General features: G+C 41.3%; 1 protein-coding gene across 3 annotated transcripts in view; it reads left to right on the top strand.

The window, feature by feature from the left end:
• The window catches only part of scn1lab (sodium channel, voltage-gated, type I like, alpha b), a 57,683-nt gene extending 33,382 nt beyond the window's left edge, over positions 1–24,301 (top strand). For 2 of the 3 annotated variants that reach the window (XM_056266787.1, XM_056266789.1), the window contains exons 14-27: positions 8,718–8,956; positions 9,339–9,512; positions 9,875–10,231; positions 11,825–12,316; positions 15,639–15,771; positions 17,279–17,433; positions 17,544–17,717; positions 17,852–17,974; positions 19,725–20,006; positions 20,136–20,189; positions 20,451–20,588; positions 21,020–21,124; positions 21,284–21,554; positions 22,138–24,300. In XM_056266787.1, the coding sequence (XP_056122762.1) occupies positions 8,718–8,956; positions 9,339–9,512; positions 9,875–10,231; positions 11,825–12,316; positions 15,639–15,771; positions 17,279–17,433; positions 17,544–17,717; positions 17,852–17,974; positions 19,725–20,006; positions 20,136–20,189; positions 20,451–20,588; positions 21,020–21,124; positions 21,284–21,554; positions 22,138–23,333 (3,893 nt within the window). In that variant the 3' untranslated portion in view covers positions 23,334–24,300. Of the gene's footprint in view, positions 1–8,717; positions 8,957–9,338; positions 9,513–9,874; positions 10,232–11,824; positions 12,317–15,638; positions 15,772–17,278; positions 17,434–17,543; positions 17,718–17,851; positions 17,975–19,724; positions 20,007–20,135; positions 20,190–20,450; positions 20,589–21,019; positions 21,125–21,283; positions 21,555–22,137 lie in introns of all 3 variants that reach the window. The other variant, XM_056266788.1, reaches the window with a different exon arrangement.
• Positions 24,302–26,045: the final 1,744 nt, after the last annotated feature.

Here is a 26,045-nt window from a genome sequence, read left to right as displayed (position 1 = left end):
ATGTGACGGAGAGCGGAAACTATATAAAGGGACACCGGAACAAGCAGCGTCAGCTTCTGCTCTTCAGCAAGCGTTATTTGTGAACCTGTGTGTCTTATTTGGTGTTGTTTGTCTGGTATTCAAGGTATCAAGCACAAAAGCAATATAGATGGAGAAAGAGAGACAATTCAGGCAGTGTGCGTCCCCTTGCCCACGCTATCTTAGCGAGGGTGACACTCACATGCTTTGTGTTGTCTGTCTGGGAGTGGAGCATGCACAGGCAGCGCTCGAGGGCGCTGTCTGTGCAAACTGTGATCAGTTGCCCCTAAGAACGCTCCGCTCCCGCCTCGCTCTGTTTAATGAATCAGGCGAGGCACGCGCTCCCCATGGATCGGGTCCCGCGTCTGTTGAGGCAGCGCGGCGCTTGCATTCATGGGGATCGCAACGAGATCTGGTTGACGATGTTGAGACGGCTTCGGCCAGTTCTCGCGGTCCCGCTCGCGAGGTGGAAGCCCGCCCAGCGGCTTCTTCCGCCCGCGAAGAGGACCCGATGTTCGAGTTATCTGGTTCTGAGGGATCAGATAATTTGAACATCGAGGCAGGAGAAGGTGGATCTCCATCTACACATTCTCCTGCCTTTGAGGAGTTGCTGGAGGTTGTGACTCGGGCTGTAGAAAAATTAAAAATTGACTGGCCCCCAGAAAAGCAGGAAGCGACGAAAAAAAGTATGCTTGATGAGCGCTTCCTGCAAGCCCGACCACAACCTTCACGCCGGAGTCTGCTATTTTTCACTGATCTCCACACTGAGGTGTCGAGATCGTGGAATAAGCCCTTCTCTTCCCGTTTATCCAGCCCCAATATACATATATATTCATCCGTCATGGGGGGTAAAGAGAAGGGCTATGGGACAATGCCGCGGGTCGAGGAGGCTTTTGCATCTCACCTCTCGCCCGACGCTGCATCGTCTCTAAGGGCTCCGGTGCTTCCCTCTAAGCCCTGCCGTACAACATCGGCTTTGGTAGGGAAGGCATATATGGCGGCGGGTCGGGCTGGTGCGTGTCTGCATACAATGGGGCTTTTGCAGGCGTACCAGGCCGACCTCCTAAAGGAAGTGGACGATAGCGGGGAGGTCGCGTTCGACGATATTCGTAAGATGCGTCGAGCGGTCGACCTGTCTCTCCGTGCTACCAAAGAGACGGCCCGTGCCATTGGCCGATCTATGGCAGCATTGGTAGCTACGGAGAGACATTTGTGGCTGAATCTGTCGGACATAGGGGACAAGGACAGGGCTTTTCTCCTCGATGCCCCGATTTCGGCTTCTGCCTCTTCGGCGACGCAGTCAATACTGTCGTCGAAAGGTTTCAGGAGTCGAAACGACAGTCAGCCGCACTTAAACATCTAATCCCCCGCCGTCGTTCCAAGCCTCATGGGTCTGCTGCCAGGGGGCAGTCCCATGAGGCCGCCGCCAGCTCCTCACACCTGCAGCAGCAGAAGGAGAGTGTTGCTTCTCGCGCTCCCCCGAAAAAGGCCTGGAGCCAGGGGCAACACTCTCAGGCGAAGTCTTCCAAACCGAAGGCAGATCTGAGGACTGTCATTCAGGCGAGGAAGGCTTCGTCGAAGAGGTCCTGACGCGATGCGCAGGCCTCTGAGGGCGGTCCCCTCCGTGATCGAGCACCACCAGCTCGCTCCTTCATGGAGCCCTCAGGAAATCGATGTGTGCTCCCCGCCGCCATGTGCGCTTCGGGGCACATCGGTTTCCAGCGAATGCCGCTGGCAGTGTCCGGTCGAAAATACTGCGGCACCGTCAGGGGCGTTCCCTCTCACGAGGTCTGTGGAAATGTCAAGTCGGTTAGTTCCTGCCATTACAATGCTTCAGGTCACCGATATCTCAAACACAAAACCCGAGGTCAGTCCCGAGAGACTGATTCCCCTGTCAGATTATTTAGACACCTGGAGAGGTCTTCAAAATACATCTCAGTGGGTCCTGCGCACAGTGGAAAAGGGTTACAGAATTCAATTCGAGTACCGTCCACCTCGGTTCAATGGGGTGGTTCACACACTGGTCAGTCCAGAGCAGGGTCAGGTTATGGAACAGGAAGTTCAGTCCCTACTGGTAGAGGAGGCCATAGAGCATGTTCCTCCTCAGGAGAGGGAAGCCGGGTTCTACAGCCGGTACTTCATAGTTCCCAAGAAGGATGGAGGGCTAAGACCTATCATAGATCTCAGGGTATTAAACCGGTCTCTGAGGAGATACAGGTTCAAAATGTTGACCATACCTATGATCGTGAGCCAAATCAGATCCGAGGACTGGTTTGTCACAATAGATCTGAAAGATGCGTACTTCCATATTTCCATCCTTCCTCAACACAGGAAGTTCCTAAGGTTCGCCTTCGGGGGTCAGGCTTATCAATACAGGGTTCTTCCATTCGGCCTAGCACTGTTACCTCGCACTTTCACGAAATGTATGGATGCTGCTCTTGCTCCTTTGAGACTTCAAGGCATTCGCATCCTCAACTACATCGACGACTGGCTCATCCTGGCACAGTCAGTGGAAATGGCGGTTCAACATCGAGATGTTGTCTGAATCATTTAAAGTGCTTAGGGTTAAGACTCAATGTCAAAAAGAGTTCACTAATCCCTCAACAGAGAACTACGTTTCTGGGGGTAGTGTGGGATTCAGTCACGATGCGGGCACAGCTGTCTCCTGCTCGTGTACTATCCATTTTGACTACAGTAAGGAGTCTCGGGCTAGGCCAGGCCATCACTGTCAAACACTTCCAGAGGGTTTTGGGCCTCATGGCGGCAGCGTCCAACGTGATTCCTTTTGGCCTGCTGTACATGAGGGCCCTACAGTGGTGGCTCAGGACCAGAGGGTTTTCCCCGAGGGGCAACCCGTTTCGCACTATCAAAGTAACGCGCAGATGCCTTCGTTCTTTGATAATGTGGAAGAAACCAGGGTTCCTGTCCCTAGGCCCTGTGTTGGGGGCACCGTGTCAGAGGAAAGTGCTGACCACGGATGCTTCCCTCACAGGCTGGGGTGCGGTTATGGAAGGCCGCTACACCAGGGGTATTTGGAGAGATCATCATCTCCTGTGGCACATCAATTGTCTGGAGATGATGGCAGTTCTCCTGGCCCTCAGACATTTTTTATCGGACCTCAGGGGTCATCATGTGTTGGTACGAACAGACAGTATGTCGGTGGTAGCTTACATAAATCATCAGGGGGGTCTGAGATCGCGCCCCCTGTGCAAATTGGCGCATCAGATTCTCCTGTGGTCCCAGGGGAGATTTCTATCTCTCAGGGCCATGTTCATCCCTGGGGTCAACAATGTGGGAGCAGACATCCTGTCGAGGCAGGGGCTGAGGCCCGGGGAATGGAGGCTTCACCCGGAAACGGTGGAGCTAATATGGAGGGAGTTTGGTCAGGCGGAGGTGGATCTGTTTGCCTCTCAAGATAACGCCCACTGTCCGCTCTGGTATTCCCTCACACATCCAGCCCCACTGGGGTTGGATGCCATGGTGCAGACGTGGCCGAGGCTACGACTGTACGCGTTTCCCCCGATCGCGCTGCTCCCAGGGGTTCTGGAGAGGGTCCGGAAGTACGGGATCAGTCTGCTCCTAGTAGCCCCGTACTGGCCGGCCCGAGTGTGGTTTTCAGATATAATGGTTCTGCTAGCAGGCCCTCCGTGGCAAATTCCGATCAGGAGGGACCTTCTGTCTCAGGCCGAGGGCACAATATTTCACCCTCAGCCCGAACTATGGAAACTTTGGGTTTGGCCCCTGAGGGGGACCAACTCGTAAATGCTGGTCTCTCAACTGAGGTGGTTGAGACCATCTTAAACTCTAGAGCCCCCTCCACGAGGAAACTTTATGCTTTAAAATGGAATGTTTTCAAGTTATGGTGCAGAGAACGTCAGGCGGACCCAGTTAACTGCCCAGTGGCTTCAGTGCTGGAGTTCCTCCAGAGTCGATTCTCTGACGGGCTCTCCCCGTCTACGCTTAAGGTCTATGTGGCGGCCATAGCTGCCTTCCACACGCCTTTAAGGGTAGACACTTTGAGGAGGCACCCACTTATTGTACGTTTCCTTCGTGGAGTTAGGAGGATGAGGCCTGTCATCCGATCCAGGGTCCCTACGTGGGACTTGGCTGAGGTTCTCGAGGGGTTATCCCTGGCTCCCTTTGAACCTTTGGATGAAATTTCGGAGAAATTTGTGTCTTTTAAGGTAGCGTTCCTGCTCGCTATTACGTCCCTAAAGAGAGTCGGGGATCTGCAGGCTTTAGCTGTCGCTCCTTCTTGCCTAGAATTCGCTCCTGGTAGAGTAAAGGCTATTCTCCACCCTAGAACTGGTTATGTGCCTGAAGTACCATCTAATATGGCACGGTCTATTATTCTTCAGGCCTTCCATCCTCCACCGCATGTTTTGGATGAGCAAGCTAGGCTAAATTTACTATGCCCGGTACGAGCTCTGGAAGTTTATATGCGGAGGTCCGCAGGCTGGAGGAAGTCGGACCAGCTACTTGTGTGCTTTGGGTCTCCTAAGAAGGGTTTACCTGTATCAAAACAAACTATAAGCAGATGGATAGTGGAAACAATCTCTTTGGCTTACGAGGTGCGTGATTTGCCTTCACCTCTGGCATTAAGAGCCCACTCTACTAGAGGAGTCGCTTCCTCTAAGGCTCTGTTGTCAGGAGTTTCCCTTCAGGAAGTCTGTGATGCCGCGGGTTGGGCCTCCCCTCACACTTTTATAAAACACTACAGTCTAGGGGTGGAACGGTACACAGAAGTCACGGTTCGGTTCATACCTCGGTTCAGACATCACGGTTCGGTACGATTTCGGTACAATGGAGGGAAAAGCAAAACAAAAATGCAGAAGGCATTTTATTTTTTAAATAAGTTTTATTAATAAAGGCATAGAACCAGTTTATTTGTAGTGCACTGACAATAGTTTTATATAATTAGTTTATTAATTAAATTAATAAAAAGACCTTGCGATGTTTGGTAATTGTACCTGAATTAATTTAAAATTAATTTGCTATATTTCAGATCAATATATTTGTTTTCCTTAATTTTAATTAACATTATTAATTGACAATGTAACATTATACTCATCTGAATTATAAATAATTGATTTCTGTATAAAATAATACGGTAACACTTTATTTTAAGGTGCTTGTAATAAGCAGTAATTAACAGTTAATAAGACACTTATAAGACCTTATAAGACACTTATAAGACCTTATAAGATGCATATAAGATGCATATAAGATGCATATAAGATGCATATAAGCATTAACTACTTCATATAAGGGTTAATTAAAGGTCCAGGCCCTGAAGAGATCAGGGAAACTACTCCCTCTTGGGAAGGTCAACTTTTAAGGGCCTGGGAGTTTGTGTTACCATTTATGTTTGTTCGGCTGTTCTAAAAGTGCAATGTATTGATACTTGAGAAATTTATTATTTAATTTAATTTATTTATTATCATTAGTTAATGCTTATATGCATCTTATATGCATCTTATAAGGTCTTATAAGTGTCTTATTAACTGTTAATTACTGCTTATTACAAGCACCTTAAAATAAAGTGTTACCAATAATACTACCATTAAAAACGCATTCGATTTTCTTTTTTAATCAATGTAGAATGTTTAAGAAAAGCGCTCCGAGGACGAGAAATGAAAACCAATGCGATGAATGTCCAAAAGATGGGACCCACAGACTGTTTTGAAATGGAGTTGGATAAATATGTTTAGCTTTCAAAACAGTGTGTGTGTGTGTGTGAGAGAGAGAGAGAGAGAGAGAGAGAGAGAGATTTTGGTTGGGTGACAGTTGTAGGTTACAGTTTGACAAGAGTTTACAGTGTGACAAAAGCACAATGTTGTGTTTTATTGCGAGTGTACACAAATTTAAGTAAACACTTTGCAGGTTTAATGATCTGTATGAACAAAATGACGGAGCATGTTTTTTATGTTTCCACTGTTCGATCGCGGCCGCGCCTCTCTCTCACACACACACACAAACACACACACTCCAGCATTGCAATCTTGACATCGCAGCCTGTTCATTATGCGGTCACACCAAACGCGAATAGAGCGCTAAATTCGTGTCTATCGCGTCTAGTTCGACGCTAGTCCAAAGCGAATAGGACGCGCGTATAAGCCAACGTTTGAAGTGAACGCGCGTTCAGAGCTAAGCCGATGGTACAGATTATGTGTCCCTAAAGAACCCGCGTATCTAACAGTAGTTCCGCATTACATTAATTAATTTTCACGCGAGTTTTATTTATTTTTATACCGTGTATTCTCCGTGTAAATTCGTGCACCGAACCGTGACGCCCGTACCGTTTCGGTTCGGTACGAATACATGTACCGTTCCACCCCTACTACAGTCTGGATCTACCCTCTACTCCGGGTTATCGGGTTCTCTCGTCTTGAGTGTGCCAGTTTGCTTCACACCAGGGCGTATCTCTCAGTATGGCGCAGTGGGCATTTCGTTCCCCAATGTGTCGATTTCCGACGCAGCGAGAGTTCCCTCGAAAGGGAACGTCTCGGGTTACGACTGTAACCCTAGTTCCCTGAGAAGGGAACGAAACGCTGCGTCCCTCGGCCACACTGCTCGCGCCCTGAGAACGACTTGCTTCGACCAATCAGAAGCTGACGCTGCTTGTTCCGGTGTCCCTTTATATAGTTTCCGCTCTCCGTCACATGCGACGTCACGGCTGACGTCATGACGCAACACCAATCGAAATTGGACTAGTTTCATTCAGGCTTCAGACGCGTCACGCTAGGAGCGTTCCCCAATGTGTCGATTTCCGACGCAGCGTTTCGTTCCCTTCTCAGGGAACTAGGGTTCCAGTCGTAACCCGAGACGTTCTCCAGCTGCAGTCATCTTTGAGGGAAACCAGTTCAACCCAAGCGCTATTTGATAACGTGATGATTACGTAACTGCAGATCATCTGTCCATAAAGCCCGCCCTGGCAATTTGATTGGCCCGACTAATTCTGAACCGATCATAATTACTCCTCAATGGATCGAGTCCAGACCGAACTTCCCGACCAAAAAATGTTGTGGGCGGGGTTCAGGCTGGCATCCAGGCTACAAGCTTTCAGCTGGCGGCTCGAAAAGATCGCAGTGACACAGTAGACAGCGGCAGCTCAACTAACTATGCTGCTCGCTCGCTACCGGAATATTACTACGACTATGGTTTTAAAATAAAAGTCCCTCTTGAAGGAGTCTTTAATACATTATGAATGATTTTAGAAATAGTCATTTATTCATAAACTGGATCTCCCCTACTTGATGTCTCTGAGTCTTGAACTCATTCCCCTGTAGTGTTAACCCCATCAAATATTCATGCAAAGGATTTGTACTGCACTGTTTTCATTATGTTAATATTATATGTTTCATTGTATATCTAATCAATCAAAAATGTACAAGTACACTTTACATACTAGCATACTAGCTACGCACACACACACACACACACACACACACACATACACACATGTTGGGTTTCTATGTTTTATTGGGACTTTCTGCATTTTTACAGTTTCAAAAAACATAATTTAGTATGATTTATAAGGTGTTTTCCTCATAGGGACCAAGAAATTTCTACATTTTGTCCCCACAACGTAGGGTTTACCAGGACCCCTCCACCCCACACACACTCATGTACTGACATTTAAACACTGACTTTAAGTCATGTAGCTGCTGACATGCCAGTGCAATTAGCACCTCTGAGCAAATGCACTCTCAACATATTCGTCTAATATTCAGTCATCACATACTACACACTCTAAACCTCACTTCCTCACTTCTTCAACAAACAGTGTCATATAATTTTTTTTTACAAATCAACTTCCCTATTTATTTCGGCAAAATCCAGTACTTTACAATATAAATTTAAATATATGCATGTGAACACTAGGCTTGTCTGTATTTTCAAATGTCCCATATTTGTGGTGATCAATCATTCACATTGATATTTATATTCCATTAAATGTCAATTGCAGTAATGACATGATGCCATGATTCATTGTGCTGTGCATCCCAGTTTCACCAATGCAACCCATTCAGAAAAAATAAAAATAAAAAAATAATAAAAAAATTCCACACAGTATCGTGATAGAGTGGTTACATAGTAACACGGTCATATCAAATGGAATGGAAATAATTTCACCGTTTTCTGTGATCAATTGCAATTGATCTTGTTATGCAATTAACTAATATTAAAACGGGTAATCCCCAATAAATGCACTGACAGAATTTTTTAATTTTAGTTTGTCACTCTGGCAGTGTCCTCAAATGTGCACTGTTTTACCTTATCTGATAATGTGCTAATATGTACCCTTAAAGTGATAATGTGCACCTTTAGGCATAAATAGGTACTGCACCCATGACAAGCGGTTTTAGCCCTAAATGAGCAAATTTAACATATTTTTTTCTGACAGTGTCAAGAACCATAATAAAGGGTGTATGTTTTAAATAATATTTTTTTAAATGGAATCTTTTTTAATAAGTACTATCAAGGCCAGTATTGCTGGTATCAATACCAATACTAATACTTGTACTTCTTTTTTTTCTACTTCTACTACTTCTAATTTTTTATTTCTTAGGGTACAATTAGTAATTAGTAATATAATAATTAGTAATAGCCATTCAACTTTTTTTGCAATTCAACATTATATTTGAAAGCCAAAATGTTATGATCTTTTCTAAACTTTAAATAATCTGTGTTCACAGAACTCGAGGAATCGCGGCAGAAGTGCCCTCCTTGTTGGTACAAATTTGCCAACAGCTTCCTGATCTGGGACTGCTGTCCAACCTGGCTGAAAGTGAAGGAGATTGTGAACATGATCGTGATGGATCCCTTTGTTGACCTGGCCATAACCATCTGCATTGTTCTCAACACCCTCTTCATGGCTATGGAGCACTACCCCATGACAGAAGGATTCAACCATGTGCTGTCAGTTGGGAACCTGGTAAGATCTGAATGCTAGATTCTCAGTATTTGTAATTTTCCTTTATTTTATTTAAAAGCAGCACACAAATACACTATTGGTAGTAATTTTACTACTAAGTTGAAGCAAACTCTTATGCTGCTCTAAAATCTTAAGCCGCTTTTCCAATGTTGGCCCGAACGGTTCTAAGAACGGTAAGGAACAGTTCATATTTTTCCACTGGAGCTTGGTTCAGCAAGGCTCGATTACATACCGTTTTTGGCCCGGAATTCTGTGATCGGCACAGAATGGAACGGTTAAGCAACATGAACGGTTTGACTGGCTGGTGGAAAAGTGCTTTTAGTTGTTGAGTTTGTTTAGTTATCTCAGTTCTGCTGATTTTTTCCTGTTGGGCTCTGTGCAGGTATTCACAGGAATCTTCACTGCAGAGATGTGTCTGAAGTTAATTGCTCTGGACCCATATTACTACTTCCAAGCAGGCTGGAATATATTCGACGGCATCATTGTGAGCCTGAGTCTCATGGAACTGGGCCTGGCCAATGTGGAGGGACTTTCAGTGTTGCGCTCATTTAGATTGGTGAGCAAATCTCACATCTCACCATACTGAGGTCTCTGATTTTTGTTTGTATACAGTGGGGTTCGAAGGTTTAAGAACACTAGTGAAAATGGTTCTATTTAGCTTTTTCCCCCTAATTTAATACTTTTATTTTCATTACAAATAATGTCATAAACATATAAATTTGACTGAAATTCACAACAGTAGCACTTGAGCTGCATGAATGCCACATACTTGTGGACTCCACTGTAAAGTATGTCTGATACCATTGAGAAACCCAAATTTCGGCTTTCATTTAATACTCCATAAATTCAGGTTTATGGCTTGATCACAAAACTTCACTTTTTTAACATTCCCTTTCTCATTCTCCTTCTTGCCCTTAGTTAAGAGTCTTTAAGCTGGCAAAGTCTTGGCCCACCCTGAACATGCTGATAAAGATTATTGGTAACTCAGTTGGTGCTTTGGGAAATCTAACCCTCGTCCTGGCCATCATTGTCTTCATATTCGCTGTGGTGGGAATGCAGCTGTTCGGAAAGAGCTACCGTGAGTGCGTCTGCAAGATCTCGGTGGACTGCGAGTTGCCCCGGTGGCACATGGACGATTTCTTCCACTCCTTCCTCATTGTATTCCGGGTGCTTTGTGGCGAATGGATCGAAACCATGTGGGACTGCATGGAAGTGGCTGGACAGTCAATGTGTCTCATCGTCTTCATGATGGTCATGGTCATTGGAAATCTGGTGGTAAGACCAAACATGCCACAAGGAGACACCTGGAAGATGGGCTTTCCCTATAACTTCCTTCTTCTATTGTGTCTTCCTTTCTGTTCGTCTCATGTAAATTTAATTTGCAGTTTTACGTATCCCGCATTGGTGGCTGTGATTTTGGCAAGTGGGACATGCTCCTGGATCAACATCTTTGTTAATCCTGCAACAACATTCATATGAACTAATCAGATTTTAAGTTTAGAGTATGGGCAAGGCTTAAGGCTTTGAGTTCAGCAATGTCCTGTCTATCAGATTTTATGTATGCAATGGTTAAGGTTTAGGGTTTGGACTATGTATATTCTACAGAAAGTTGATCCAGGAACACTGCTTCTTTGCAGCTTTAGTCATTTGAGGTATTGTTTTGGATTCCCTATGGAAAATGCACAAATTAAAATGTAGTATAGCTGAATTCAAATTTATCTTAAGCATTCTATTTTGATTTTCAAGAAATACAGAAAAACTGTAAAATACAATATTTACCAGGACACTTACGGAACAAATGAATCATTGGTCATTTTTAGTACACATGAATATGGTGTTTGAAAAAGCATTGGTAAGCAAAAATATTTACTTTTGCATGATGCTACATGCATGCTGATAGGTGTCTGCATAAAGCCCAAGACCACTGTTGAAGCATGAATTAAAGTCAGCAAAGCATCTTTTTAACTGTTCAGTTCAATAAAAACCAAACTGACTACAATCCTGTTGATGAGTGGATCTCATTCACATTTCACATTTTAACAAAGAAAAAAATGTGAAATTGTAATTTGCATAGAAAAAATTAAGCCAATTTTAGGACCAACAAGATTTTTTTTTGCATTTTCATGACATTTAAGGATATTTTCCTTTCCTCATTCTCATTACCTCAAATCATGTTTTTTTTTTAAATTCCCATTATTCTTAGTGATTTTATATTTGTATTACTATAATACAGTATTTTTTTAATGTGTCATATTGGATAAAAGCATATATTACTAATTTTACATTAAAACAGTACAATTTTCATCTTATCACCGTTATGAGAATAGGTCCTAAAGTAATATTTTCATTACATTTTTTTTCTTTTTTGAGGTAAAAGTTTAGGGTCAGGAATGTTTTTCTATTATGCTCAACAAGACTGCATTTATTTGATCAAAAATGGTAAAAACAGTAATGTTGTAAAAATGATTACAATTTAAAATAACTGTTTTCCTTTTTTTTTATATAATTTAGTCCTGTTACTGCAAAGCTGAAATTACAGCATCATTACTCCAGTCTTCAGTGCCACATGATTCTTCAGAAATCATTCTAATATGCTGAGTTGGTGCTCAAATAACATTATTATTACCAATGTTGAAAACAGAAAGTATGTACGGTCACTTATGATCAATTTAATGCATTCTTGCTGAAGTATCAATTTCAAAACAAAACAAAACCTCCCTAACTTTTCCCCCAGACATGTTTCTTAAGAGCTTTCAAGAGATTCACCTGTACATGTCGTGATCATTTCTGAGTAGAATTCATCTCAAATTCATCTTACCAGTGCTTGACCTTGCTGATTCTGAGAGTGTGTGTTCTGTTGTGTGGCAGGTGCTGAACCTGTTCCTGGCCTTGCTCCTGAGCTCTTTCAGTGCCGATAATCTCGCGGCCACGGATGACGACAACGAAATGAACAACCTGCAGATCGCTGTGGGCAGAATACATAAAGGCATCGCACTGATCAAGTCAGCTTTGCGCCAGTTCCTCCAAAGCCTCTGTCTGGCCGGCTCTAAACCACGTGCACTAGATGAAGAGAAACCCCTTGATGACCTCCACAGCGACGGCAAGGAGAACTGCTTGTCTAATCACGCTCCGGTGGCCGTCGACCTCACTAAAGACTATCTGAAGGAGGTTTGCGTTTCCCCTGGTAACGGGGTGGAAGGTCACGTAAAGTATGGGATTGAGGAAGGCGACTACATGTCGTTCATACACAATCCCAGCCTTACTGTTACAGTACCGATTGCGGTGGGAGAGTCGGACTTTGAAAATCTGAACACGGAAGATTTCAGTAGCGACTCGTCCGACGTCGAGGGCAGTAAAGAGGTAAGCCGGATTTCAATGACTAAGCAGAAATTTCAATTTTAATATGCATGAAACACAATTCTGAGTTTTTGTTTCAGTGTCGGAGAGATTTGCTATGTAACATAATGTAAAAAAAATATTTTTAATGGTTTATTTTTATTGATTTAGGTATGTTTGTAATTCATCAGGAGTCAATGTTTCTTTCCCTGTAGGGAACAAACAGTTGTGTTGAGTCATATTGCCATTGCATCATTCTCTGCTCAGAGCTACAGCCCATTACACGTGTATGTGTGTGTGTGTGTGTATTTACTGTGCCATGGGCTTCAGGGCTTTTTGACCCTGTTCATCTGCAGATAGTTAAGACAAACCTCTGGGCACTAGCAGGTAGACTTACTGAGTATACTCATTATATCAGTACACGTTATCATAAACATGCACTGTCTGGCGCACACACAACCTCACACACACTCTAATGTGTATTATTTACGACCAACTGAGCAGGAATGGCATCATGCATCCCAGACTATGAATGAGGCTGTTGAGGAAATTGCTAAATTCAGCATCCTTGCCCAGGGTGAAATTGAGTATGCTTAACTGTCTGTATGTTTGTGTGTGTGTGTGTGTTTGTGTGTCTGTTATTGTCTGGCTGTATGTGTGTGTTTGTATTCCAGCACATTTCCATGCTTTTCCAACAGTACTGTCACTGTGCTTAAACTTTTCTCTCTCCCCTCTTCTAATTTGATCTATTTCTATATCTAATTTAAGTGGTTCAGTGTTGAAGTTGCAGACGTTATTATCCATGTTATGTGAAGTGTGTATCTCCTCTCTGTGTGTGACCTGTTATTGCAGCGTTATGACAGACGAACCCCAGGTTTTCTCTGAGAGAGCCCTGTAAGAGACTCACCTTCCTCCTCACCCACACTAACCATGGAGACTGCCTTTGTCATCTAAATCTGACCAAACTATCGTCTCTCTCTCATTTTATCTCTCTTTTTGGATCGGATTGCCCTTTTGTTTTATGTTTCTCAATGCCTGTGCCCTCCCCTCCCTCTTAAACAACCTTATTTTGCACCGAAGAGAGACAGCTGTCAGCCTTTTTGTTTTGGTTTGTTGTTTTCTACATGACTTTGTGTTTCTGTTGTAGCACTGGGCTTCTTTTGCAGTACCTTCAGTCATATGGAATGAGCAAGATCATCATTTTACATCAATAGCCCATTGAACATCTTTCTGTTACATTAGCTTGTATGTTTTGTTTTTTTGTACAAGCTATAAGTGAGCATTCAGAGCTAAATTACCTGAAAACTGGAAGTGGTTAAGTGTGCACGTGAGTGTGAGTGTGTGTGTGTGAGCAGAGGTGAGCTTTGAAAAACATGAAACTTTAATTATTACTGTCAATGTAGAATTAGTCAATCTCTGAATGATCCATATTAGAATGAAGAAAGCTAGTTGATTCCAGCTACAAGCTTAGTATACAGTAAATAGAGTTTTATGATAAACAACTGTTTTTAAAGTGCACTTATCTTAACTTGCATATAAATATTCATATTAGATGGCAGATTTTGATATTGTTATTTGCAAATATTGTTGTCATATATTGCACTGTAAACTGCTGCAATTGTGGGAATCTGTCTTCATAGCAGTTGAAAGCATTTCTCAATCTGCTGAGGTGTGTAATTGCTAACTGCATTTATGTCATTTGTTGTTGCATATACAATGAGGAGGGTTCTGCTGTGTTGGAACCAAGCCAATGGTTAATTTAGAAAGATATTTGATGATAACTTCTTGACTTTACGGCTTCTGTGCCTCGTGCCTCCTTATATTTGTCTGCCAGTGAGATATATCTATTTTTAATCGGATTTGAAGACATGAACTGGAAGTTAGGGAGTACCAGAGAGTAACAGGGGATTAGGTACCAAATCAGAATGTTTCACCCCTTAGACTTTAATCCATCAATTAGACTCGCTTTAGATCCAACATCAAAAAATATTTCAGATTAATGAGAGGCTTAATTAAAGCTTAGAGATTCTACAGTGAATGCATTCAGTCTGGGTCAGGGCAGCTTGTTCAGGTTTGCTCAGCCTCTTATATTCCTACTGTGATTAAAATGTTAGAGACATTCTGGAAGATTCTGAAATTGCACACAGCATGCTTACGTCATTCCCCCGCGCCGCATTAGCTGGGTGCCACGGCAACCAGCGCTCCAGCTCAGTTTTAGACAGCATCCTCCTCTATGTATTTTTTAGCCTCCCTCTGTTTCTCTGACTGACTGTTTTATCAATCCAGCGGCTGCAAAACCGTCAGAATGGTCAATATCTTTATGACCCACAATTCTGTTAGGTAAAGAAGTACACTGTGGTCATGAATAATGTATCAAATAATGAGTTTGCACCCACCACTTTAGGTGTACAATCAGACAATATAATCTTAAATCATCAAACTTATTTATGGGAAAAGCTGTTGTGTTATTTTTTTGCAAAATAACATTGTCTTTCACCACTTTTTTTTAAACCTATGAACCCTTTGAGTGTCTTAAGGGTGAATATTGTTAGATAATTACGTCATCCCGTAAAAATCGATACGGAATTTTGTTTTCCTAAGAACATAATACTTGTTGTTCCCATGTTAGGTGCCAGTTAAAGCCGTTTTCCCCAATCAAAGCTAATGAAATGCTGTCTCAGACTTAGCATGTGGCTCTGGTGTTAGTTAACGCTAATGCGGCTCCCCTCCTCTTCAAACTGACTGGCGGACCGAAGCTTGACCACTGCTTAACGGAATGGACTTCCAGCCTGTGTTTTCATGTCAATCAAGGGATTGCACTCAATGGGGTGGGGTCATGTGATAATCTGAATCATGCCCAACCAAATGTATTGGGATTATCCAATAGAAACCATTTGTTTTTCGAAGGGGTGGGGAAAGGTAAGGGGTTGACATTTGCACTGGACATGAAAATACTCAAAGCACTCAACATTTGATGACAAGATCACAAGCTTGGATGAGAAAAAAATGCACCTTGAGAAACAAAAAAACATGCATGAGGAAGGAATGAAGGCACATCAAATGTACCCACAGCTGACTGTGAGATTATAAGGTGAAGCCAGAGACGTTTGTCTTCATGCCTGGCTGCTAATTAGAAAATCAATTCTCTGAATCAAATCAATCTCTAAATCCACGGGCTTGTAGGTACTTTTGAATGATATGAAACTGCATGGGACTGAGAATAACTGCAAAAGTAATTTGGACTAGGTTGTGTGCTTCAGCCAAGCCTAATCTTGTGCGTGTATGTGTGTGTGTGTCTGTTTGCTTTCTTGTGTCTAATTGTGTGGCTGCATGGATGCCTGTGTAGAAGCTGCCTGTTGATGCGGTTCTCAGTTCCTCAGAGGGGAGCACAGTGGATATCCGACCCCCTGGAGAGGGGGCGGAGTCTGTCGAGTTGGAGCCGGAAGAGTCCCTGGACCCAGAGGCCTGCTTTACAGAAGGTGTGTGTGTGTGTGTGTGTGTGTGTGGTTCAGGTATTCCCTACATTCTGGGGACTTTTTGTGGGGATAGTAATACCAGAAATCTTTGATCTTGTGGGGACATTTTTTGGTCCCAATGAGGAAAACGGCTCAATCATACTAAATTATGTTCACTTTTTCAGAAGATTTCTGTAAGATTTGTGTTTAGGGGTAGGGGTAGGGTTAGGGGGATATAATATAAAGTTTGCACAATATAGAAATCATTATGTCTTTGGAAAGTCCCAATAAAACATGGAAACCCAACATATCCAGCTTATTTGACTGTAAAGAAATATTTTCTCTTTTTAAACTCAACATGAAATCGAAATGGAACTAGATACCTTATTAATACACACATTCTAGTTTTTTTTCTGGATGATTCTAGTGAATGTTATTTCAAGCATGATAACATACTCCGCCTTTGAAACCATTTTCTTCTTGGTTAACGTTAACCTATAACCATTATCAGTTAATGTTCATCATTAGCCTAAAAGCTATTTAGGCATTATTTTAGGCCATTTTTTTTTGTTGGTAATACAGCTTTTCTAAATTATTGCCCATAGTTAACGCACTAAATCAATGCCATTTTCACTTTGAATGTCCTGTTTCACTGTGAAATACAGTGCTACAAAATGAGTTGTGAATACAGCATTGACCTCTGAGCATAGATTGGAAAACCAGATTTATTTGCTTTTCTTATGAAAAAGATGGGAAGGCACTATGCACTATGCACAGTATGCAAGTACTAATATAATCAAACACTCAAGCTTCCTCTCTAGTCCATTCATTGTAACAATGATGAACAATTGGCTCATTTAGAAAAATTATGAGTACATTTGCATACACTACCTTTCAAATGTTCGCGGTCAGCAAGATTTTTGCAAAGATTTTTATTCAGCATAGATGCAATAAATTAATCCAAAGTGACCTTAAAGACTTTTAAATGGTTACAAAAATGTTGTTTTGAACTTTTTTATTTATCAAAGCTTGGAAAAAATACATTTTAATTTCCACAAAAATATGAAGCAGCACAACTGTTTTCAACAATAGTAATGTTAAGAAATGTTTCTTGAGCAGCAAATCAGCATATTAGAATGATTTCTGAAGGATCATGTGACACTGAAGACTATTTATTTACTAATTATGCTGAAAATTCAGCTTTGCCATCAGCCGACCCCAGACTTTTGAACAATAGTGTTTGACCACCAGTTTCACATATCACATTTACAGTATTCAATACAGTAACAAATCAGCTTGTTTAAGGGCTAGAGAGAAGGTTGTAGCCATGGATCTTTGACTAACATTACAGTTGGATTTCAGGGGGAAATACTTTAAAAAGTATAATTTGGCCCCTTTATGTCATATAGTACCAAAGCAAGACTTCTAGTTTTGGCTTTGAGAGTTTTGGGAGAGTGGACTTTTTATACTGAGCTCAATTGTTATGCTGTCCACTCACATTAAGTGACTTTTCTCTGTATCTTTTGCTCAGGCTGTGTGATGAGGTTTCAGTGCTGTCAGGTCGATGTGGAGAAGGGAAACTGGAAGAATTGGTGGAATCTCAGGAAAACCTGCTTCATCATTGTAGAGCACAACTGGTTTGAGTCCTTTATCATCTTCATGATTTTACTCAGCAGTGGAGCATTGGTGAGAACAATCACATACTATATACTCACCCCCTCTCAATCATCCCAATCTTTTTTATTACCGGTACAAACATTTAACAAGTAAATTTGTTGCTGTGAATGTGTGTTCAGGCTTTTGAGGACATTTACATTGAGCAGCGTAAGACGATAAAGACGGTGTTGGAATATGCGGATAAAGTCTTCACATACGTCTTTATTTTGGAGATGCTTCTGAAGTGGGTTGCTTATGGCTTCGTCAAATACTTCACCAATGCCTGGTGCTGGCTTGACTTCCTGATTGTTGATGTATGTATGAATCTACTGCTTTGCAGCTGTTCAGTATGTGTGTGTAAGTGGATAGTGTGTGTTCTCTGGATCTGAACACATGCCTACATACTGTATGTTCAATACATGATTGAAAGAATGTGTTTGTTTTACAGGTGTCGTTGGTGAGTTTGGTAGCAAATGCTCTTGGTTACTCTGAACTAAGTGCCATTAAGTCCCTGAGAACACTGCGTGCTCTTAGACCTTTGAGAGCATTGTCACGCTTCGAGGGAATGAGGGTAAGACACTCACACATCATGTATGCCTTGATTTAACCAAGTAGGACATGTTCCTGGATGCCTAACCTTATTTCTAACCAATGCTTAACATTACAGAGTAATGACTAGGTGGTAAGAATTAATGATTCACATTACAGTTACACTTATGGTTGAAATTCCGTATGTTCTGTACTTGGTACATTGCTATTAGAAGTGCACAGATTAGGGCATTTGAGGCTAATATGATAACATTTTAGTCAGAAATTAAGATTTAGTTTGGTGTTACTTCGGTTTATAGTTAAATTTAACTACTTTTACAAGGTTTAACATGTGTTGGCATGTGGTCATAAGTACTGTAAATTCGGACATACTTTTTTTGTCACATACTGCTTTTCGCCTACTATATAGGCAAATCATTTTGATCAACCCCTAGTGGCTGGCTGCACTAAAGGTCACAATCACCATCCTCTCCATGTAACCAAATGGGACGTTTATGTAATTTTAGGTGGTTCTCATCACGTTTAAGTTGTATTTTTTTTAGTTAAGTTTGGTTTTAGTTAGTTATTTGATGCTATAAAAATGGGGTGTATAACGTCATGATTGACAGCTGTGCTTGTGATTGAGTCTGCGGGAGCGGGAGTATGTCTAAAATAAATCTGTTCATCATATAAAGCGATCAGGTCTCTTCAGAAACTCGTATGGATTAGTTTTAAGATCTCTTTATGAACTTTTTGAAGTGTCAAAATTGTAGTTGTGTAGCTATCTATGGAGGGACAGAAAGCGCTCAGATTTCATCAAAAAGATCTTCATTCGTGTTCCGAAGATTAACAAAAGGCTTACAGGTTTGGAACGGCCCTAAACCCTAAAATCTGATTGGTTCCTCGCAGTTTTCCCAGGACCAATGAAAATGTTGATCCTGGAACATGTCCTACTTGAGAAAAGCATGTTAAGCCGCATGCTCTCATACTAAATTACTGATACATTATTAAGTTTTGTTGGGAAGATGTGGCCCTCTTGCATGCTGTTGCTGAATATTAAGGAGGACATCCTATTTACATGAATAAGTGAATATTGTATGTTGACTGTAGTATTTTTTAGACCTTTCTCTTTAGTGTGCATGCCTCTCTGCATGTGCTGTGGCGAGAGCTCTCTGATCTATTCTGATGATTCTGTGGTGGTTGTTGTGTTGTTTGTGACTTGACCTTACATTTCTTTCTCTGTTATGTGTCTCTTTTCATTTGCAGTAAACAAATGTTGTGACGTCATCGTGTCTCCACAAGGTTTTTTTCTGTTTTTGTTTTTTGTTTTTTTTCCACATTTTGGTAGCTCAAAGAGTTTTGTGATGCACCCTCTGCAATATGTTTCTATGTTAAAAAGTTGTGTTCTATGAACAAAATAGCAAGTTGGTTAATAATTAGACATAATTTGGTATTAGATATGAATAAGACAGATTGAATCAGAAATCAAATGCTGTCAGACTGACAAATACTATCTACTAATATTCATTATTAGCTTAATGTAGAATAAAATAGACTTAGCTTTGCTATTCTTTGCTAAACCCTGTTAACCCTCTAAAACTCAACATTTCTCAGAATTGTATCTTAATCTATGGAAAGGATTACGTTTTTATTAGCACGTAAGCCATCCACTATAGAAGTTTAGGAAGTTCATTGTAGTTTCCGCAGCTCTTGTATCCTTAGCAAGAGTTTCTGAGCGTGACATGAATAAATGTTAAAGTATTTGTATGTGACATGATTGTTTTTTTCTCTAGGTTGTAGTGAATGCCCTGCTGGGAGCCATACCTTCCATCATGAATGTGCTGCTGGTCTGTTTGATCTTCTGGCTGATATTCAGCATCATGGGGGTGAACCTTTTCGCTGGGAAATACTACCATTGCATTAATACCACCAACGAAGAAATGATTCCCATCAGTGTGGTCAATAACAAGTCCGATTGCCTTGCCCTGATTAATAACAATGATACGGCACGCTGGAAAAATGTGAAAATTAATTTCGATAACGTGGGAGCCGGATACCTGGCGCTACTGCAAGTGGTGAGTGAGCTGAACTCATGGCCCGACTGTGATCTCTGTTATGCTAAGTATGAAGTTGTCTGTTCTGTTGTAGTTCTGTTTGTAGTATATCTATTGATTATTGATATTGATTTTGTTTTGTTCCACAAGGCCACATTTAAAGGATGGATGGACATCATGTACGCAGCAGTGGATTCTCGTGATGTAAGTGTTTCTCTTCACTGCAGTGGACAGATCTTTAAAATACATGTTTAACCATTCATGTCGCAATGTTACTTTTAAACCACCTTTGACCCTTATCCATAATTCCCTGTCACTTGTATTCTTGTCTAGAACTAATCATACGTTTAAAAAAACAACAAAAAAACATAATATTTGTGATTTAACAATTAATGAATCAAAGGGATAAATAATATTTCCGCATGGATAATCTAATCTAAATACAACATTTCCTTGTTCTTGCAGTTGGAGCAACAGCCTGACTATGAATCTAACCTTTACATGTATCTATACTTCGTCATCTTCATTATCTTCGGCTCCTTCTTTACCCTTAACCTCTTCATTGGTGTCATCATTGATAACTTCAATCAGCAGAAGAAAAAGATAAGTATTAAACTGAGGGAGGTGAATTTAAACAATTTAATATAATGTAAGACGCAATTCTGTTAAGACCTTCGTCATCTTTATTTGTGTTTAGTGCAAGTAATGAGGAATATTAAGCATATTACAATATGAAGCCTCAAATCAACCTCAGCGATTTTCAGTTTACTTTCAAAGAGACGTAATGTGATATTTACACAGTCTGTGGTTTTGTTTAGTGAGCACAATACCTTATTGAACTGGTTTTGTTTATAAAACACACACAATGGTTGTCCTTTGAGAGATAAATGGGTCCTGGTATGGGCTGAACTGCCTCTTTGACATTTTCAGAGGTTCACAGGTGAAAAACTAACAGAGGCCTGGTTCCATTATGTTTGTGTTGTGACATGTAATGAAACCATGGTTGTAACCAGTCTTCTGTATTTGCTCTTTACCTTGGAGGTCAGGATATATTCATGACAGAAGAACAGAAGAAATATTACAATGCCATGAAGAAACTGGGATCTAAGAAGCCTCAGAAGCCAATTCCCAGGCCTACGGTATGACACACACAGCTCACTGCCACAGACTATGTCACACTAGTGTTATAAGTACTTTCATTGTAACTTTGCATGGTTTATTATTACAAAATTAAACATAGCATCATTTTCTTTATATGACATATACATATATGATCATTTATCTGTACTTCCCTCTAGAACAAGTTTCAAGGCATCGTCTTTGACTTTATCACCAAGCAAGCCTTTGACATTGTCATTATGATCCTGATCTGCTTGAACATGGTGACCATGATGGTGGAAACCGACGACCAGACAAAAGAGATGGATGCTATTTTGTACTGGATAAACTTGGTTTTCATTATCCTCTTCAGTGGAGAATGTGTGCTCAAGATGATCTCCCTGCGGCACTACTACTTCACCATTGGCTGGAATGTGTTTGACTTTGTAGTGGTGATTCTGTCAATTGTTGGTAAGAGATTCTTGGAGATTCTACAGATCTACTGAGGTTTTCCTATCATAAAACATTTTGAAGATTTAGTTCAGCAACATAAATTATGGAAATATTATGTACATGTTGTTCCTTCAATACAGTGAAGGTGCAGTCACATATAATGTTGATCGGCGAAGTTTTGCAGATGAAATCTAGTCATTTCAATAGGAATCCATTCGATCAGGAATTTCTGATTCATTTCCGTCACACGGATTCACTGTGTTGACCAACAAAAAGCTGCTTGGTTTAAAAGTGACTTCTGTGTCAGCTGCCTTTTACATTGCTACACTTGACAATGGACCTTTTTGGCTTATAAAATTTTGCACCTTAATTGATCTGAAAGAGAAAACTGGCCGAAGAAGACAGTTTAGCCTTATGTCTGCTACAGTGATATAGATATTTCCTTGCAGTAATACTGAGAATGCTAGAACCGTATACATTCATGTACTGTATTTGTGTAGAGTATGCTTTGATCCTACCTTAAATATTGTGTTACATAAAAATGATGATTCCCGAAATCACTTATTGGACTTATGTTGTTTTTTTGTGTTTTTTTTGTCAGGCATGTTCCTCTCTGAGATGATTGAGAAATATTTTGTATCGCCAACCCTATTTCGAGTCATCCGACTTGCCAGAATCGGTCGTATACTTCGTCTCATCAAAGGGGCCAAAGGCATTCGTACCCTCCTGTTTGCCTTGATGATGTCACTTCCTGCCTTGTTCAATATTGGCCTCCTTCTCTTCCTGGTCATGTTTATCTATGCCATCTTCGGAATGTCCAACTTTGCCTATGTAAAGAAAGAGGCGGGGATTGATGACATGTTTAACTTCGAGACATTCGGGAACTCAATGCTTTGCCTGTTCCAGATCACCACGTCTGCCGGATGGGACGGCCTCTTGGCGCCCATCCTGAACAAGAAGCAAGATCTGAATTGCGACAGCGAAATGGAGCACCCGGGCAGCTCATACCGCGGCAACTGCGGAAACCCCTCAGTCGGCATCTTCTTCTTTGTGAGCTACATCATCATCTGCTTCCTGATTGTGGTGAACATGTACATCGCTGTGATCTTGGAGAACTTCAGTGTAGCCACAGAGGAGAGTGCCGAACCACTCAGCGAGGACGACTTTGAAATGTTCTACGAAGTCTGGGAGCGATTCGACCCCAATGCTACTCAGTTCGTGGAGTACAACAAGCTTTCTGACTTTGCGGATGCTCTGGATCCTCCGTTACGCATCGCCAAGCCAAACAAGATCCAGCTCATTGCCATGGACCTGCCCATGGTCAGTGGTGATCGCATCCACTGCCTGGACATCCTGTTTGCATTTACCCTGAGGGTACTGGGAGAGGAGGGCGAGATGGATGCCCTGAGGGGACAAATGGAGGATCGTTTCATGGCCTCCAATCCCTCAAAAGTCTCCTACGAGCCCATCACTACAACCCTCCGGAGGAAACAGGAGGAGATGTCGGCCTCCATCATTCAAAGGGCCTTTCGACGGTACCGTTTAAGACAAACAGTAAAGAAGGCCTCCAAAGCGTATCGGCAACAGCTCCAGGACGGGTTGCGTATCCCGGAGAAAGAGGTGCTTGTCATTGGAAAGTTTCAAGAGAACTCTGCGTCGGATAAAACGGATATGACTCCCTCTTCTGCCTCTCCGCCATCTTATAACAGTGTGGCCAAGTCAGAGAAAGACAAATATGAAAAAGAGAGGAGAGAGAAGGACGACAAAGCAAAAGATGCACGGGACAGAAAAAAATGAATGAGGGATTGAAACAGAGACTATTCTTTTCAACTGAGACACTGTTTACAGAGCGGAACACGAGCACCGGGGGGCAATTCACCTCAAGCGGTTTTGGAACCAATGCCAAACTGAGTGTGTGTGTGGGGCGGAGTGTGTGTATGTGCGTGTGTCTAGACTATTGTGTGCGTTGCCACCGAGCTAGCCTTAGAGGTGCATTTATGGTGTTGACGGAAAGCGTTCATTCAAGGACAGTGCCAGTGTCGACACGTCGAACACACGCACACACACACACTTGAGTATGACTGTTGAATCCCTAAAGACATTGGTGTCAAACAAAATGGCAAGTATAGAGTGGTGTGTGAGTTTGTCTTTTAGTTTTGAGTGTTGTCACACAATCCTGAGGACTAAAAGAAACTGTTATAGTCATCAGTAGCTAGTGCTAACACTACCGCTGGTGTCTTTCTTATTGAATGGCGTATTATATACCTGCACATTTTTGTTAGCTCATTTTTTAAATCATGTTGAACTTTTCTACTCATAGGTTTGATTGTCTGAACTTCTTAATTTAAGGGCACGACTGTGGAGGGAGGGACTGGGGAATGTCGATCATATCCGGTAGTGAATTATCCGAACGCTCCTATAACGGGACCTCATTTACTTTAGCGTATGCCGAACAAACCACACACACACACACACATATATATATATACCCGTAGGTTCCAAGTGCTACAAAATCAATCACTCAGTAAGCTGAGAGCAGAATGCTACTGTACTAATCAGGACTTTAACACATTTAATAGAATGTTTTTTTATTATTTATGGATGGAGATGTAGGCCTGTCTGCACTGCCTTACTGAACACAAACACGAAAATGGATGTATTGAACACAATCCTCCACTGTTGATAGCAGAATGAGCCAAACTCAGTGAATTTGTCAAAATGTATCTGATTCAAACCAGTTGATCAATGTTCTGGGTTCAATACATGTTAAGCTCAATTGACAGCATTTGTGTCATTATAAGGCACTTACGATGGTAGTAAAAATGGCCAAGCAGTAAATATTCAAATATACACTGTTTATAGCCACTTGTATAGTAGAGCCACAAAACTATTGTATTATAAAATATTATATACAAAATATTATAATTACACATGCGTTAACATGAGACTAGTGTGATGTAATCGCTTACTAATCTTGTCTGTTGTATTTTTTTTTTTTTAAATCTGTTGTCATGACAATGCTCGTAAAGCCTGTAAACTCAATAAAATTTCGCACAATATCTGCACAAAGACACCAAGAAGAGGGAGGTAATGGAACTTCCTATAGGGCGTTGTACCAAATTACCTGATTTTTATTATTTGTATCTTAAAGGGGCCACATCCTATATTTTTTTGCTGTGCATCTGATAAGCTGTTTGGGAATGTCGTTTACCCGACATCTTTACATCTTTACCCGACACCTGGTGAAAACAACAAGTTTCTGGAATAGCAACAACCACAGGAATTAAATTTTTAAAAACGGTCCTACTGCAAATATTACTTTTAACTTAATTTTTCAAATAAATAAATAAATAATTTATTTCCTATTGCAGAAGATTTAATGTAACTGTTTTATCAAAAATATAAGTTATAGCCTACATCTTGGCATGCAAATCCTCCAGATGCTGGCACAGTTTACTTTTATACATTTTGTTTTATTGGTAGTTTCTTACTCTAACCTAGTTTTTTTCTTCTTATTTTAGGGACTGTGGTAATCAATATTATGCAACAAATGCTGTTCATTGAAGCCTAAACATTCTTTTCATTTGTACACCACAGATGATAGCAAAAACTAGACATGTATCAATTCCACCCCTCCGTGAAACGACCATAATGTTAACAGACTTCGGATAGCCTGAATGTACACTCACTGGTGAACGTGATAGGAAATGGCAATGTAACCCAACTGAATGTCTCTACCAGACAGCCACATGTCTCACCGTCTCATTTTATTTTGAACAAAAAGAAATGAAATAAAAACATATTTATATATATATATCTTCCAAATCTAAAACCATTCCGTGCATAGGTGCAGGTCAACCTGTCAGTGGATGTCTACTGAAAAACAATTTTCCTCGTTTCAAAGTTCAATGTCTGTCGCCGAGCGTCGGCAACACCCCGAGTTCTGCTGAATAACACGATTAAGACATGAGCTCTTCTGTCGAACTAGTGGTGGTGATTTTGTATGTATATACTGGCACACTGTATCTCACCTCTGTATTCAACTCTGTAGAGGAGCACTTTTACACGCCACTTAAACTGTCATTTGGATGCATGTGATCGCGTGCGAGAGGTGTACGTGCGAGTGTGAAAGAGAAATAGAATATGAGAGAGAGATCTATATGTGTGTTTTGACTGTATGTACTGGGGCCACCATCGATGTGCTTTATTCTCATTTTCTTTATTGTTTATAATGTAAATAGTAGTTTCAAGCTCATGTTATAGGTTTTTTTATTATTATTATTATTTTGTTTACTTTTTTTTTTTTTGCACAGTGCTACATGTGAAGGCCAGGTCCTGGTTTTAAATGTACATAAAAATTTATGAAGCAATCAGTGGTTGTCATATTTCATTCGTAGTGTGGTAGTAAACTGCATGCACTATATTAACCAATTTCATGGTGACGTTATTTTAAAAGCCAAAACTAAGAATAAAGATCATATTTTTTTGTACCAAAGCTAAACTTATTAT

This window comes from Rhinichthys klamathensis, unplaced genomic scaffold (assembly GCF_029890125.1).
Source record: "Rhinichthys klamathensis goyatoka isolate OS25496 unplaced genomic scaffold, OSU_Roscu_1.1 h1tg000254l_1, whole genome shotgun sequence".
NCBI classification, from domain to species: domain Eukaryota; kingdom Metazoa; phylum Chordata; class Actinopteri; order Cypriniformes; family Leuciscidae; genus Rhinichthys; species Rhinichthys klamathensis.
Note: the sequence above shows the minus strand (reverse complement) of the source record. Positions and strands in the feature narration are given on the sequence as shown.